The 18,270-nt window shown below is 37.1% G+C and overlaps 1 protein-coding gene across 1 annotated transcript; it reads left to right on the plus strand.

Moving 5' to 3' along the window:
- The first annotated feature begins 595 nt into the window (after positions 1 to 595).
- slc25a46 (solute carrier family 25 member 46) lies at positions 596 to 12,382 on the plus strand. Its single transcript, XM_071544830.1, has 8 exons — positions 596 to 1,005; positions 2,499 to 2,541; positions 2,840 to 2,897; positions 4,703 to 4,780; positions 6,058 to 6,158; positions 6,255 to 6,311; positions 10,772 to 10,829; positions 11,813 to 12,382. Exons 1-8 carry the CDS (start codon positions 750 to 752, stop codon positions 12,380 to 12,382), a joined length of 1,221 nt encoding a protein of 406 aa, XP_071400931.1. The 5' UTR covers positions 596 to 749.
- Positions 12,383 to 18,270: the final 5,888 nt, after the last annotated feature.

An 18,270-nucleotide genomic window follows, 5' to 3' on the forward strand; every position in this document is an offset into this window, starting at 1 on the left:
GGAGGGAGGGGGTGGGAAGGGGGTGAATCTGCTGTACCTGAAAAAACATCTAAAAAAAAAGATGTTTATTATTTTTATTGTTATTGTTTATATTATTGTGTTTAATTCATTAGGCCTACACTTGAATGACAGTTGAATGTGTTTGAAGTGTCCCAGTTTGACAGTAGCGCCTGGAAAAATGTGGTTTTGGGTCAATGTGTGTTTGAGGAAGAGTCATCCATCCTGTGTTTAATGTTTCTTTCTTTTTTCTTCTGTATAGTATAGTAGAGCTCTTAAGCTATTTAGAATAGTATCATATGAGGGGCTAAGACATTTGGATCATAATTAAAAATGACGCAGAAGGTAAATTATCAGAAAGTGTCCCACTTTACCAGTATTCACCCTATTTGTCATTTGTGTTATTGTCATTTATTTATTATTTGATGTTTTTACTTATTTGTTTATATTATTATTTATCATAGTAGGCTATACGATATTTTTTACTTTACTAGAATTGTCCTTATTTTATTTTACTTTTTTTTCACATTTAATAAATGAATAAAATGAAATGACGTCACTCCCACAATGCCTCGCCAACCCGGAAGCGAACCCACTATCTATCACCTCCATGTTGTTTTGCTCGCGGGTCACGACCGAAACCCCCCCCAAAATCCGCTTTTAAATGCAGTTTTCCCGTGAATATCACGTCACGTAAATGCATCATATTATCTAATATTCCATAACGGGACCCAACTGACTTTCCCCCACTGATGTCTTCCAGGCGGCCGGACAGCTTCGACGGGCTCGGCTACCGCGGGCGGGACGAGCCGCCGTACGGAGCGTCCTTCCCGGCCAGGCCGCTGGGAAGCTCCGCGGCGGAGCTCCAGCAGCACTGGGTCACCACGCCGCCTGACATCCCCGGCAGCCGCAACCTGCACCCGTCCGAGCGGACACCGCTGTATGACGAGCCGCTCGGAGCTCCCGGGGCCGGGGGAGAGGAGCCGCTGCCCGGCGTGCCGCCCGCCGGTAGGTCGGTGGGGACGGAGGGACGGAGGTTAGCTAGTTAATGGTTGAAAGGGAAGTCTATGGGATAGACTAACGGCTACTTAGCTAATACACTGAACTATATGTTGAATGTAAACCATTAGGCTAACAGATAGTTAGCTAGGAGGCTAAGGATAGCATGGGATATATGGAACAGGCTAATAGAAGTCCATGGAACAAACTAACTGTTAGCTAACAGGCTAATGATAGAACAGGAAATCTATGGAACAGGCTAACTGTTAACTAATAATGCAATGTAAACCATACATATTAAGCTAACTGTTAGTTAGCTAGCAGCGTAATGATAGAATAGGACATATATGGAACAGGCTAGTTAGTTTGGATGCTAATCATATACTGGAAAGTACTAGGAAACGGCCAATAGTTCCTTTAGCTCGCATGCTAATCAGAGACTGGAACTGCAGCGCCAGGTGGGCGGGGCTAAAACGCAGCAGGCTCAGCTGTCAATCACCAGGAGAGAGGAGTTCTTGTCTGTAATTGGCTGAGGTGTAAAGCAGTTTTGTTTCTTTTTCGTTGTCTTTAATTTTCTTTTACTTCTTCTTCCAATTGTTATTAATAGATCATTAATGTTACTTTTATTATTGTAATTATTAATGAAAGTATTTTTTATCTCACATTATTCCTTATTTTTAAAAATGACTCATGTTTATTGTTTTTATTGTAGTATTTATTTTATTTGAAGTATTTATGGTGCATTCCATCGGAGGTCGGTAGTTCCGAGTTGGAACTATCGACCTCTGATCTAAATGTGTTCCGGTGCGTCTTCTCTGGAAAACTTGGACCCAGCAGCCTTTACCCGTTAACGTTACCGGCAGCTATCTGACAGCTCAGGTTACGTTAGCAGGCGAGTTCATACAGCAAAGGCTTCTGCCTACTAACAAAGCTCAAGTCACTGAATTACGTTACAAATGGAAACTACAAAGTTGTTCCAACACGTTTTCATAACACAAAAACTACATATCAAGTAAAATCAATTTTTATTAAGCACAGATTGATGCTGTGAGGTCAGCTGTTTTTATGTCGGAGAACTCGTGCGGAAAGAATCTTTCCCGAATTTCCGACTGGGAACTCCGACTTGAACGACCGTTCTGTTGCACTTTTCCGTGTTGGAAGTAATTTTTCTCTGAGTTCGGTGTACAATGGAATTAATTGTATTTTTTTATTTTATTGATTATCATGTTTCTGAATATATTTATATGATTCATATATTTTGCCTTACTTTTTTATAGTGATTATCATATTTATGTTTTTTTGGGGGGGTTTTCTTTCATTATTTATTTCAAATTTTTATTGATTATCATTTTTTTCTGTATATTATGATTTTTTTGTGGTTTATTTGTGAATATATTTAATGCTGAATATTTTTTATAATTTTTTTGTTTATTTTATTAGCATATTTATTTCTGTATATATTTTTATGGTTTTTAATTATTATTATTATTTTTTCATTTCAGAACAGCTGAATCGTTTGGCTGGCTTCGGCATCGGATTTGCCAGGTATGAAATGTTTATATCAATATTTTAATTATTACTTTCAATAATTGAATTATTTTACTGTTTTTTTTATTGCAATCTTTTTTTCATTTTTATAAACTTTCATATTAGTAAATTTACTATCAATTATTATTATTCTTCACAAAATTTAAAAAATTGGTGGAAAAATTTGCTTTCGGAATTTTCCTGGAAGTTTTGGTAATTGTTTTTAATAAAAAAATCAATAAGAAGCAACATTACTTATTGTTATATATTTTTTTAATAAACCATTTCATGAATCATAATTGATTTTTTTTTTCAGTCTGTTCACAGAAAATGTGCTCGCTCATCCGTGCATCGTTTTCCGCCGCCAGTGCCAGGTAACAACTTTCCTCTTAATTATTCATGAACTCATTACTTAACCCTAATTGACTTATGTTTATATATTTATTTTTAGTATTTTTTTTAATCGTATAATTTTTGTTTTCAAATGTATTTTTTTTAATATATTTGTACACATTATAAAGTAAGGTAACAAGTTATCTTGTTGATGCCGAATTAATTATTAATTAGCTCAGTAACCCCAATTGACTTTTACATTACATTACATTATATCATTTAGCAAACGCTTTTGTCCAAAGGGACTTACAATAAGTGCATTTTGTCAACAGTAGTGAAACCAACTGTGCATCACAGTCTTCATCAGCTAAGCATTTAATAGGAATAAGTAGCATTCGTTGATTTAAAAAAAAAAAAAAGACTGGTAAGAAGACAGGTGACGGGACAGAGGAGAGGTAGAGTTGAGTGTCGTCAGCGTAACCGTGATAGGAGAAGCCATGAGAGGACATCACATGGCCGAGAGATTCCATTTTATATACTTTTTAAAATTTGTATTATTTTAATTTCAAATTTAACATGTAAGCAATTTGGAGTAAGGTAAGAAGTTGGCACGTTAGCCCCCTAATTAATAATGAGCGCATTATTTAAACCTAATTGACTTCTGCTTACTAATTGACTTCTGCTATACAGCTCTGGAAAAAATTAAGAGACCACTGCAAAATTATCAGTTTCTCTGGTTTTACTATTTATAGGTATGTGTTTGAGTAAAATTAACATTTTTGTTTTATTTTATAAACTACTGACAACATTTCTCCCAAATTCCAAATAAAAATATTGTCATTTAGAGCATTTATTTGCAGAAAATGACAACTGGTCAAAATAACAAAAAAGATGCAGTGTTTTCAGACCTCGAATAACGCAAAGAAAACAAGTTCATAATCATTTTTAAACTACACAATACTAATGTTTTAACGTAGGAAGAGTTCAGAAATCAATATTTGGTTGAATAACCCTGATTTTCAATCACAGCTTTCATGCTGTTAGGTTAACTTTTATTGTGTAAATTTATTTAATTATATTATTAAATTAATTAATTATATTATTGAATCTATAGTTATTGTTGTTATGTATAATCTATTTTATTATTCATATATTAATTATTAATAATTTATTATTAATGAACTTATTTAAATTTCATTGACTTCTATTTTATATATATACGTTTTTATATTTGTTATATTTACAGTTTTAATTCAAATTTCTTATTTTAGATATATTTTTACATATTTATATGTGTAAGGTAACAAGTTGGCTCATTAGCGCTCATCAGCATCACTAATGACCTAATTCATTCCTTAATTGACTTATAGATTGGTCTTTATTTGTTATTTAAATGTTTTAATGTTTGTTTTTATTTGCATTTTTAATATCTGTAAAGTATATTTAAATTCAATTTCAGAATGTTCTTTCATTTGTTTTATATATTTTTTTTTTGTTTCTTAATTTAAATACTTTTTTTAACTAGTAAAAAACATTAACCAGTGAAAACAAGGAAATTAGATTTTGAATCTTTTTTTGTAGATACTGAAAATACATATACAAGAGAATATTAAGCTAAATATTTATACTTATTTTATTTTTAATTTTATGTTCGGCCAGTTCACAAATTTTCTACAAATGAACACTTAATATTATACATACTTTTTTCATTTACTCTATTATTGTTTATCAATTTTATTTTTTATTTTTACTTATAAGGATTTTCATTATTTTTACTAGTATAAAATATTTTTGTGTTGATTATTTAAATGATGTGAAACACTGCGTTCTAACTGGTTGATTGCAGGTGAACTACCACGCTCAGTGTTTCCACCTGTCTCCCTTCAGCGCTGTCGCCGTCATGTATGCCATCGCCAAGGCCCAGGTAATGTTTGTAAACAATATTACACAATCTGAAAAAAAGAATATGACAAATATTTACTAATGTAAGAATTATATATAAAAAATGACAAAAATTGTGTTCATAAAGGCTTTTCAGTTTAATTTAAAAATAAATATTTGTGTATTTTCGAAATATAAAGGCTCAGTTAATAAATAATCTTCTCAAATATGGATTTTTTTTAAAAATATGACAAATATTTAGGACAAAAACTTTAGTTGAAAATCAGCTTTCAATTTAATTTAAAAATAAATATAAGGTATGGGTTTTTTTTAAAATATAAAGGCTCAGGTAAAGTTTGTAAATGATCTGCTCAAATATGGATCCATTTTTAAAAATATGACAAATAATTAGAACAAATGTGTGGGTTGAAGAAGAGCTTTCAATGTAAATTAAAAAAATGACATTCAAAAAGAGCTTTCATTGGTGTTTCATTAGTGTTTTCAATTGTCACTTTGTTTTACATAATCCAATTAACATGTGACATAACCAATATTTCTTTACTTAATTACATAATTATTTGTCAGAATTTATACTGCCAGGGCCCAAAACGAGACAAACGAAGCTAAACAGTTTACAGACAGCTTTTGTTTTAGCTTGTTTGTAACAATTCACTGTTAGCCGAGCTGGTGCGCTGTGCTTGTGTAAAACATACCGGCGGTGGATGAGAGACTGAGGACAGAGAAGAATGAATTTCCTGCCTGTTTGTGCCTGTTGAACAGGTGTATTGATAAAGGATTGGCTTTTTACTCGTGAAGGTTTATTTCACTTCACCTGGTTCACTCTCTGCTGTCCGCTCTGTGTGTGTGTGTGTGTGTGTGTGTGTGTGTGTGTGTGTGTGTGTGTGTGTGTGTGTGTGTGTGTGTGTGTGTGTGTGTGTGTGTGTGTGTGTGTGGAGGAGCTCAGCCTTGACACAGAGAGCAGAGAGAGGCTGCAGCGTGATAATAAATTACACCAAAAGTCGGAGCTTATCAATACTATGGTCTTTAGTCATTTATCCCCGGGGCCCGTTTGATACCGGGTTTCAGTACCCATCCCTAATTATCTGTCATAATTTATGCACCCAGGGCCCTAAAGTGTTAGGGAAAGGCATGGGAAAACACTTCAAACACTTCAAATTGAATTTTTTAATGTTTTTAAATATTTGTAACTAATTTTGGGTTTGTTTTACATATGCTAGTCAACATACAATAAAACCATCATATTTCTAAAAAAAATTCTGACATCATTACATACTAATTATCTGTCATTTATGCACCCAGGGTCCTAAAGCATTATGGAAAGGCATGGGCAGCACCTTCATCGTGCAGGGCATCTCGCTGGGCGCCGAGGGGATCATCAGCGAGTTTACTCCGTTACCACGGTAACCACTACTGCGAGTACTACTACTTCTGCTGGTAGTACTAGTACTGCAGGAAGTATTGGTATTAGTACTGAGTGTTTTCTTCTTCTACTGCAGGGAATTGCCGCACAAGTGGAGCTTGAAGCAGCTGGCTGGACATTTACTGCTGAAAGGGTGAAGAAGAATTATCAATATTTTTATTCATATATGTAGGGCTGGGCGATAAAACGATAATGATATCTATCGCGATAGAACTTATACTCAATATAAATATAATACATGCTCGATAGAAAGGTCGATAGAAAGCATTGCTTGGTTGATTAAGTAAGCAACTCCACACAGTGGAGAGAAAGCCTTGGAACAAAGTTAGGTCACACAACCAACGCATCAGCCAATCATATAGCAGAAATGGAGAAACCTCAAACCGGTCCTGTAGTATGATGTATGGATCATGTGGTCCTGCCTCGCACAGCGGGGTTAGGTCGCTGTACAAATCCTTCACATGCTTCTGTGTCGGTGCTGAAGGGGAGAAGAGTGGTGGAAAGAAGGGAAAGAAAGAAACGAGTTTACCGTCGGAGAGAGGTTCGAGCGTCGGCTCGGAACGAATCTTTAGAAATCATGTGAGTTGGCATATTTTCGATTTCTAGTGCCCAGTTGCATTAAAAACCTTAGGTGTCAAACGGAAGTTTTTCCCTTTAGGCAAATAATTCTGTCTTTAGGAGCGTTGCATGTCTTTAGCGTTTTACAGGTTCAGCTGTAACCTCGGTTCAGTCCAGAGTCTCAGCAGAGATCGCTATTATTTTGAAATATCTACAAAACTCAAAACTCCCCTTGCAATTTCATCAAAGTGTACATTTATAACCAGAACGCTGGAAGCATATTTGGCTATCCAGCTTGAAGCCTCCTACACATAAAACATAATTTTCTTAATATTCTTAATATTTCTGTAATATTAATTAATTTTAAAATAATAGGAATATTATAGCTGCAAGCAGCAATACGGCGACCGGGCTCCATCTAGCCATTTAGTAATTTATGCCATGAACAGAAGATGTCAAACACCTGCTTTGAGTTTTCTGCACATGAAACTTCAAAATGGTCATAATTCACCAGGGACTTGAACTCACAACCTTGTGGTCCAAAGACCTGAGCTTAACACTCTGCCACCTTCCCCTTCAGTGTTCCACACTGGGACACAGAACAAGAGGACAAGTGACTGGTCATAGGTGATAATCCCACATTTCTAGTATGAAATGACCACAGAATTCAAATTTTTCATGTACAACATGTCCTCTGTCTGCCAAAATATTTTTGTGAAGATTCAGAAAAAATTGGTATATTTATTAAGAAAAATGTGTAAATTACCATTTACAGTAAAACGTTTTAACCCTTTCATCCCTAGGCTATTTTTTGAAATTTTTGTCTAAACTGACATACCCAGATTGAAACAGTAATAACTGTAAGGTGCAGAAGCAGCTTGTCTATGACAGGCAACACCTGGGAGAATGTAGATCAAGTGAAAGTTTTTATGTAACTCACCAGGCCAGAGTGAAAGCAGATTAACCACAGCAGACATTTTACATTTTACCTCCTCCTAAACCAAACTCTAAATTAGACAGTGAATAACATCATTATAACAATGAGCCAGTAGCCATTGATGTTACTGAATCTGTTCTACAAGTTCTGAACTGCAACTCCTCCAAATCTGATTATATAAAAGTGAAGCACAACAATTCCACAGCCATTTTAGTAAGAGTAATACTAGGCCTACAATCAATACAATTGATTTCCATTACAGTGGGATAATTATACACTCTGAAGCCTTTTCAGATTATATATGAACCATGAATCATTAGATTCTACCTTTGTGCAATTCATAAATACAAGAAACAACCAAATACACTTTTTCCACCTTGGGTCGGGTTTTAGAAAAAAAAGTGTAAAATGTCAAATCTCCTCCCCTCAAGGCCAACAAAAGAACCAAATCAGTGAAACGTCTGCAATTTAGGCTAGGCCTGTTTGTTATCGTGCCACATCTAGTAGCTGTTGCTTTGAGAAGTGAGGCACAGAGGGACCTGACACTCTACAGTGCACAGGTGTCTTCACCCTGTGGATCCAGCATCCTGGCATCTCTTACACTACCTCCTGGATGTGGTTCCATCCTCCACACGGTACACAGGCATGCAGGAGGGAGGTGGAGGTGGAGCTGGCTCTGAGTCTTTGGCAAACTGCATCATTTCTGCAGCGAGCTTCTCTCTGAAACAAATATGGATGAATGGACGTTGTAGCGGTTTGACCAAGTTTAAATCAGTCAAAAGTTCCAGTCAATGTCAAACCCCACAAAGGATGCATGCATTCAGATACACATGAACCCTTTTTTACAACACAAACAAATTTATAATTAATTGCAAGACAGTAGAATGAAACACACAATTTAAAAAAACTCAACCACACCATCAGTTCAATTTTCAAAGGTTATATTAGAGCAAAAGGGGTAGAAGAAAAGTTCATTATAGTTCAGTCCAGTTCCATATAATTCAGTTCAGTTTATAAAGGAAGAAAAATATTCTACTCTGGGATCTCCTGGTTATCCAACAAACAAAACTCAAAACAAGGAAGTATTCCCAACCACAGTTCAGTTCTGCTAACTCAAAACAAAAAAACACAAACCCCCAAAGCTTTAGTCAAAGTCAAGTCAAATGGTGACCCGGCTTCGCCGACTCACGGTTACCGTGGTGATTAATAAGCTGTTGTCGAGTCTCCGGAGACGTTTGGCTGTCGGATCCTCCACGGATTTCCTTGGGATGATGAGAGGAGATGTGTGCCAGGTTCACGAGCGTTAAACACCGACTTAACACGGTGTAAAGGCCTGGGTAGGCTGAGGAGGTGGAGGTCTATCAGCCATACTGATTTGTGCGACTCATCATGAAGGGACGTAAGGGGGTTAGAAAGCGGGTAAATCAGAGCCATATCTCCACGTGTGTGTGTGGAGGTGAGTGAAAAAAAAAAACAGACTGATAGCCGGAAACATATTTCTTATTATTTATAACAACATAATTTGGGCGATCGCCACAACGTTTCATGGTGGAGTCGTTCCTTCTCTTATGGAGTTCCTTGTGGAAAAGGAAACTGTTGACCACAGCAATGTCCATGAAATGATAAAAAAAGGTCTTGTATCATTTCATGGTTTTGTGGTGGACAATATAGTAACCTATCCACGCCAGGTGAGGAAACAGGCACACTCTTGGTCTGCCTTCGGAAGGAAGGAAGGAAGAAAGGAAGAAAGAAAGAAAAGAAAGAAAGACCAGCAATAACAATAGTTACTTACACAAGATGGCACAAATACTTCAGAGACCATGGGAGGCTCCTTAACATTTAAGGAAAGGAAATGCCCTTAAGGGGCTTTGTGCAACCCATCAGCAATAATACATGATGACTTCAATTGTTCTACTTTGCATTTGTTTTTTGGAAGGCACTGAACTCATTTTCATGTTCTCTTCTCATTGAAATTTAAAAAAAAAGCCTCCAAATAACATTGGTATCTTCAGCTGTCATTCAAAAGGTCATTTTTTAACCTGACAAAGATGACTTGGCTTATATCGTGATATATATCGCTATCGACTGATAAAAAAATATTATATTGTGATAAAGATATTTGCCATATCGCCCAGCCTTACATATATGTATTCATATTTGTACTGTTATATATTAGTATATATAGTGTATTAGTAGTGCTATATTATTTTCTTATTCCTTATTAAAATATTCATTGATAGTAGTGGTATTTTAATTGTATATATTTTTCTTTTATAGATTATCTATATTTATATTTGCTCTTTAGTCTTTTTTATAATCAATTAGTAGTAATGTATTAGTAGTAATGTTTTTTTTACTATTTATTATGATAGATTATTACTGTAATTTTTTTTTACATTTTTACTATTAATAGTATATTTTTTAATATATTCATTTTATTTTATTTTTTTACTGTTTTTAATGTAACTATATATGTATGTTTATTTTATTTGTTTACTATTTATTATTAGTAGTACTATACTAATAGTATATTAAACATTTTTGATAAAATTTTAATATTTGTTTGATTTAGTAGTATATTTTATTTGTTTTACTTAATTCTTTTTTACTATTTATGAGTAGTATTTTAATAGTAAATATTTTTTTATGTTTTTTTAATATTAGTAGTTATGCATTAGTAGTAGTAGTAGTATATAGTTTTTTTTACTAAATTGTATGTTTTTGTAATAAATTATTTCTTATGTAATTGTTTTAGTCATTTAATTTGTAATACATTTTGTGATAAATTATTTTATTTTTCACTAAATTTGTGTATTTTGCTTAAATAAATTATATATAAATTTGTTGTACTATTTACTATATTTACTATTTCATTTATATATTATATATATTTTATATTATATTATATATTTATATATATATATACACACCTTTTTTTCTATTACTATTCTATAACATCAACATCTCTCTTTTCTCCATTCATTCTCTATGTTGCTCATTGTGTCTCATTGTATCTCTCTCTCTCTCTCTCTCTCTCTCTCTCTCTCTCTCTCTCTCTCTCTCTCTCTCCATTCATTGTGTTTGTCATCTGGCTGCAGCCTGACTGCCATCGTCGCTCTGCCCTTTTACTGCGCCAGTCTGATCGAAACAGTGCAGGTGAGAAATCTGAATTATGATTTTTAATACTTAGACGAAACATGATGATCATGTGGTTTCTGTTTCATAATTATCAATGGAATTTAATAATAAATTCTGTTTTGGAAGTGTTCTCTTGGGTTAGGGTTAGTATTATTAAACAAAATCTTTATATTTTTATGTTGTTTTTTTATTTATTTTTTATTTATTTTCAGAATTTTCTTAGATTTATTCATCATTTTATATATTTCTGTTATTTAGGAAATTAAAAAAAAGTTTAAATTAAAAACTGTTTTTCATACAGTTTTCCAAAATTGTTTAGCGTTCAAAAATTTTAGGGAAGATTAAGGAAGATTAATGCAAATTTTCAAATTTATTGTAATTTTCTCAACACCTGTATTTCTGAAACTCGTCCTTATGAATTATTAATATTTTTCCATGGATAAGTCTATGATGTTTTTCATTATTTTCTTAAAGTCATCTTATGGAATATTTAAGTGTGTATTTATAAGTGTACTGTCATATGAAAGGAAATATTTTTTCTTTTTTTTTTCTTTCTCTCACATTAGTAATTTTAGGTTACTTGCATAACCCCCATTCTCTTAGTAGCATGAGTGAGATGTCTCACTTTGGCATACGCCTCCATGCGTATGTTCAGAAGCTTTTATTCCACTCCTCCAGCCCTGAGTGGCTGGCAGTGGTGATGCGTGCATCAGGACCCTCCTCCTATGTACAGGCCTGACGCCGCGTCACTCTTCATTCAATATAAGCACTCCTCTTCTCTCTTCACCCCAGCAGCAAGAAGGCTGGTCCAGTGAGACATCTCACTCATGCTACTCAGAGAACCGGGGTTACGCAAGTAACCTAAAGTTCTGTTTCATAGCATTCGTTTCTATGTCTCACTATGGGATATGGAGACTCCCGTATTGTCCCGTAAAGTCCAAAATTAACTTAATTCTCTCTTTTGCCCCTCCCCTCTCCCTCTAACCCCTCCCCTCTCACAGAGTGACATCATCCGTGACCCGCTCCCGGCCCCGCCCCTCTCCTCCCTGCTGGACTGTGTCCTGGAAGGCTCTGCCCGCCTGCTGGGCCTGGGCGTTCCACACAGCAAGCGCCTCCTTCCTCTCTCCTCGTTGCTCCTCCCCTCCTTCGCTCACGCCGTGCTCCGCTGCGCCACACAAGCGCTCCTCCGGCGAATCGCATCGCTCGTAAAGCCAAAACAGGAAGTAGAATCCAAAATCGACGCTTTTTTCCCGGAATTGCTGACTGAGTGGGCGGGGTCTCTGGCCGCTGATGTCGTTGTTTTCCCGCTGGAGACGGCGCTGCACCGTTTGGCCGTTCAAGGCACGCGCACCATCATCGACGGGACGGACGGTGATGTCATCGGTGATGTTGTGTTTCCTGTGAATAGTCAGTACGAAGGGTTTTTTGATTGCTGGCGCGCGATTGGTGGGAAGGAAGGAGGGGCGGGGTTTTACCGGGGGGCCGGGGCGGTGCTGCTGCAGTACGCCATGCAGGCTACGGTGCTGCTGGCAGCGAGGGCGGGGCTTAGAGCACTGGAGGGGCGGGGCTAAGAGCGAGGGGGCGGGGCTTAGAGCACTGGAGGGGCGGGGCTAAGAGAGAGAGGGCAAGGGCTCAGAGTGCTGGAGGGGCGGGTTAAGAGAGGAGGAGGGGATAGTTGTGGGGGCGGGGCTAGAGAGAGAGCGAGTTGGCTAGTTATTTGGCTACCTGGATTCCAATGTGGCCACTTAATTAGTTGGCTTGTTGGCTATCTATGTAACTAATTGGCTAGTTATATGGTTACTTAGCTAGATACTTAATTGGCTAGTTGGCTAGTGAGTTGGCTACCTGGTTTCCAATTTGGCTAGTTAATTGTCTAGTAACCTAATTAGGTGACTTCTTGGCTAGTTGTCTATTTGTATGGATAGTTACATTACTCATTGGTTAGTTAGCTAGTTAATTGGCCACCTGATTTCTTAATTGGCTAGTTAATTGTTTAGTAACCTAATTAGGTGGCTTGTTGGCTTCCTGTATGACTATTTGTCTAGTAAGCTAAATATGTGGCTAGCTGGCTATTTGTATCACTGTTTGGCTAGTCAGTTGGCTACCTGGTTTCCTGAGTGGCTACCTGGTTGGTTATGTGGCCAGTTTGCTGGTTAATTGGCTAGTAAGCTGATGAGGTGGCTAGGCAGTTATTTAAGTGGCTAGGTGGCTTGTGAAATGGCTAGGTGGCTAGTTATATGGCTATCAAGTTAATGTGGTGGCTAGTAAGGTAATGAGCTGGCTAGCTAACTAGCCAGGTGGCTAACTGATGACTCGCTCTGTCTGTCTTCTGCTGTCACTTCCTGTTTTTGCCTCCAATAAAGAAAAAAACCTGTGTCCAAATCAAAACCATTAGCCACAATCCCCTCTGCTTTTCTATTGTTGTTTTCACACGTTGCCATGGAAACTCATTAGCATCACTTCCTATTAGCATGAGCATTAGCGTTAAACCTGTGTCAAAATAAGAGTCTTTTTTTTTTTTTTTTTGGTGTTTGTTTTTCGCTGACAGCTGAGTGGTCGGGGTAAAAAAAAAAAAGATCTGAAAAGTTAGTTTAGTGAATCGCTGAAAAATATTTTTTTAGATTGTTTTTGACTGGTTAAAACCATTGAAACTCCAAATCAATTTTTGTTTTGTTTTTTGCTGACATCTTAATGGTTATCGGAAAAAAACTAAAAATTAAAAATTAGTAGAATTAGTGGAAATTGATAAACAAGGATGCTCTGCAATTGGCTGAAAATGCATTGTTTTTCCTTAAAAAAAATGCACAACCACAACAATTTTTCTTTACAGTGTGGGAGACTTCAGAAACTAGCAGAGTGAAAAGAAGCTGTCCTATTGGCCAGCGGCTGAAATCTGACTGGATTATCAATTGAATTGATGAAATAAATAAATAAAATAAAATAAATGAAGAAACAAATTAAATTCCTAGCATTTTTTTTTAATATGAGTGGAGGAATGATCTAGCCAATTGTGTAAGAGGATTGCAGTGTTTTTTATTTTATTGACCGCATATATGAAAGTGCTTTGGGGTTTTTTTGGGGGGGGGGGTTACTGTCAACATTTTCACAAATTTTGCATTCATTTTCATCGCTGTTTGTAAACACATTTTTTTTTTTTTTTTTTTTTTTTTTTTAATTGATGTTGACTTTTCCTCCAGTCTGTTAAAAAAAATTGAAATATCAAAAATGTACAAAAATAATATGAAAGAATTATGAAATAAACTCAATTTAAATGCAATATTCAATAAAAAAATTCAAGACACGAGTGACATTTCTGCCTAGCGACCAATAGCAAGGCTAGTTTCCAAATCTTATTTAAGGGGGTGGACCCAATTTTGACGTGTTTTTTTTTTTTGTTTTTTTTTACGTTTGTTGTATAAAGTTGTAAAAATGGAAAAAATATTCTAGATAGCAAAATAGATGTAGGTTAAATTATTTGTGATTATTAAATATAAACAAAATGTTGGACTGCAAGGAAAATAAACGAACAAAATAAACGAAGGGAAAAATAACACTGAATGCAATTTCTTTTCGTTACTTTGTTTTTTTTTCCACAATAGAGGTTATTTAGTAAAAAATTGCAACATTTTTCCGATTCAAATGGGGGAAAAAAATCCAAAACACTTACAAAAATGAATGATTGAAATTGTAAAAAAAAAAATCGTACTAGATGTCAGTTTTCTTTTTCTTTTTGTTCATTGTTTTTGGATTATATTGGTTCATTTAACACAATTTTTCTGGAAACTTTTAAAAAAGAATCACTGAAATGTTCAGGGAAAAAATTGTATTTGATGTCATTGGTTTTTCCTTTCTTTAATTGTTTTTCTTTTCTTTTTTTTCGGACAATTTCAAAACAGAATCACAGAATGAAAAACTGCACTAGTTTATTTGTTTTTTTCTTTCTGTAATTTTCTTGTAAATTTGTGGAAAAATGAACATTTTCTTCTGGATTTTTTTGGAAGAATTGTGGGAATATTTTGCTGTAAAGTTTCTTCAAACATTGAATGAAATCAAATAAAAAATAAATATTAAATGTGGAAAATTTCCTTTTTTTCATCTGTTTGAAATATACACTGAGCACTTTATTAGGAACAGCTCACTGACACTGGGCAGCTTTCAGCTTTCAGCTCAGTGCTATCCTCCTCCAGGTTGGACCTGTTGCATTCTGGGATGCTTTTCTGCTCTCCACAGCTGTAAAGAGGTTATCTGAGTTACTGAAGCCTTTCTGTCAGCTCCAACCAGTCTGACCTCTGACCTCTGACCTCTGACCTCTCTCATCAACAAGGCGTTTCCGTCTGCAGAGCCGCCGCTCACTGGATAGTTTTTGTTTTTCGCTCCGTTCTGTGTGAACTCTACAGACTGCTGTGTGAACTCTACAGACTGATGTGTGAACTCTACAGACTGCTGTGTGTGAACTCTACAGACTGCTGTGTGTGAACTCTACAGACTGATGTGTGTGAACTCTACAGACTGATGTGTGAACTCTACAGACTGCTGTGTGAACTCTACAGACTGCTGTGTGAACTCTACAGACTGATGTGTGAACTCTACAGACTGCTGTGTGTGTGAACTCTACAGACTGCTGTGTGTGAACCCTACAGACTGCTGTGTGTGAACTCTACAGACTGCTGTGTGTGTGAACTCTACAGACTGCTGTGTGAACTCTACAGACTGCTGTGTGTGAACTCTACAGACTGCTGTGTGTGAACTCTACAGACTGCTGTGTGTGAACTCTACAGACTGCTGTGTGAACTCTACAGACTGCTGTGTGTGAACTCTACAGACTGCTGTGTGAACTCTACAGACTGCTGTGTGTGAACTCTACAGACTGCTGTGTGAACTCTACAGACTGCTGTGTGTGTGAACTCTACAGACTGCTGTGTGTGTGAACTCTACAGACTGCTGTGTGTGAACTCTACAGACTGCTGTGTGTGTGAACTCTACAGACTGCTGTGTGAACTCTACAGACTGCTGTGTGTGAACTCTACAGACTGCTGTGTGAACTCTACAGACTGCTGTGTGTGTGAACTCTACAGACTGCTGTGTGTGAACTCTACAGACTGCTCTGTGTGCGAACTCTACAGACTGCTGTGTGTGAACTCTACAGACTGCTGTGTGAACTCTACAGACTGCTGTGTGAACTCTACAGACTGCTGTGTGTGTGAACTCTACAGACTGCTGTGTGTGAACTCTACAGACTGCTGTGTGAACTCTACAGACTGCTGTGTGTGTGAACTCTACAGACTGCTGTGTGTGAACTCTACAGACTGCTGTGCGTGTGAACTCTACAGACTGCTGTGTGTGAACTCTACAGACTGCTGTGTGTGAACTCTACAGACTGCTGTGTGAACTCTACAGACTGCTCTGTGAACTCTACAGACTGCTGTGTGTGTGAACTCTACAGACTGCTGTGTGTGAACTCTACAGACTGCTGTGTGAACTCTACAGACTGCTGTGTGTGTGAACTCTACAGACTGCTGTGTGTGAACTCTACAGACTGCTGTGTGTGTGAACTCTACAGACTGCTGTGTGTGAACTCTACAGACTGCTGTGTGTGAACTCTACAGACTGCTGTGTGAACTCTACAGACTGCTGTGTGAACTCTACAGACTGCTGTGTGTGTGAACTCTACAGACTGCTGTGTGAACTCTACAGACTGCTGTGTGAACTCTACAGACTGCTCTGTGAACTCTACAGACTGCTGTGTGTGTGAACTCTACAGACTGCTGTGTGTGAACTCTACAGACTGCTGTGTGAACTCTACAGACTGATGTGTGAACTCTACAGACTGCAGTGTGAACTCTACAGACTGCTGTGTGTGAACTCTACAGACTGCTGTGTGAACTCTACAGACTGATGTGTGAACTCTACAGACTGCTGTGTGTGAACTCTACAGACTGCTGTGTGAACTCTACAGACTGCTGTGTGTGAACTCTACAGACTGCTGTGTGAACTCTACAGACTGCTCTGTGAACTCTACAGACTGCTGTGTGAACTCTACAGACTGCTGTGTGTGTGAACTCTACAGACTGCTGTGTGAACTCTACAGACTGCTCTGTGAACTCTACAGACTGCTGTGTGTGAACTCTACAGACTGCTGTGTGAACTCTACAGACTGCTCTGTGAACTCTACAGACTGCTGTGTGTGAACTCTACAGACTGCAGTGTGAACTCTACAGACTGCTCTGTGAACTCTACAGACTGCTGTGTGTGAACTCTACAGACTGCTGTGTGAACTCTACAGACTGCTCTGTGAACTCTACAGACTGCTGTGTGTGAACTCTACAGACTGATGTGTGAACTCTACAGACTGCTCTGAGATCAGCAGCTTCAGAAATCCTCACAGCAAACAGCCATGCTGTGGTCAAAGTCTCTGACATCACATGTTCTCCTGTCTGATGTTTGATGTGAACATGAACTGAAGCTGCTGACCTGGATCTGCATGATCTGATGCACTGCACTGCTGCCACGTGATTGGCTGAATGGATATTTGCATGAATAAGCAGGTGTACAGGTGTTCCTAATACAGTGCTCAGTGAGTGTATATAATATAAAAAAGAGAAAATAACCCTAACCCACATTTAAGAAAGTAATAAAAGTAAAAATATATATATATAATATATATACATATATATAGAAAATTATATTATTCAATGTTATTATGTATTATATGGTTATAAACATTAAAGTATATGAGCTTGTTGAGTAATGGATTCCTCATGAAAGAAAGTAAGTTCTTAAAGCTGTGTAGGATTTGAAAATTGTTGATTTTGGCGATAGTGCCAAAACAAGACAGTCACAAAGTCTGTGATCTTAGTGGCTCCATACAGCTGGAATATGTAAACAAAATAATGCTGCAGATAGCTGTAGCTCAAACATTAGTTCAGATATTAGTCCTAATCACAGCATTGTACTATGAACTAGTTTGCTGTTGTGAGAATTCGAGTTATCAGATGCTGTGGTTGTGAACAGTCTGTCCGACATTTACTCCTCTGATGCTACGAGCTGCAGCTAATGCTAACGCTAACAAACCAGACTGAACAAATCAAGTCACATAGTTGGGGTCTGGAGTTATTAAATGTATTAAATGTGGTGATTACAGCGATCGAGCTGCAGACACATGAACCGACATGAGGAACCAGACGGACAATGTGAACTAAATGCGATTACAGCCCACACACACACACACACACACACACACACACACACACACACACACTGCTCACTGTAAGTGTCTATGGCTTCTTTCCCTTCTGTAGGTACAGGTGGCTGACTCCAGAAATAAACTAGGATGCTGTGGGGGCCGACAGCAAAGGGTTTGTCCCTTAAATTCCCAGATCCTCGAAGGCCCCGTTAATAATCACACAATAAGACTCCAGCGTTAATCTTCCCAATTATATTGGTTGTATGTCCCAACTAT

This window comes from Centroberyx affinis, unplaced genomic scaffold (genome assembly GCF_046629955.1).
Source record: "Centroberyx affinis isolate AG114_WGS23_722 - 3 ecotype Tasmania unplaced genomic scaffold, CSIRO-AGI_Caff_v1 ptg004680l_1, whole genome shotgun sequence".
Taxonomy (NCBI): Eukaryota; Metazoa; Chordata; class Actinopteri; order Beryciformes; family Berycidae; genus Centroberyx; species Centroberyx affinis.

Bases quoted from the DNA above. Each gene is read 5' to 3' on its own strand.
- slc25a46 (XM_071544830.1), top strand. From the start codon at position 750: ATGTCTTCCAGGCGGCCGGACAGCTTCGACGGGCTCGGCTACCGCGGG. The intron at 2,898-4,702 runs GTAACAACTTTC...GGTTGATTGCAG, and splicing joins TTTTCCGCCGCCAGTGCCAG to GTGAACTACCACGCTCAGTG. The intron at 4,781-6,057 runs GTAATGTTTGTA...TTATGCACCCAG, and splicing joins ATGCCATCGCCAAGGCCCAG to GGTCCTAAAGCATTATGGAA.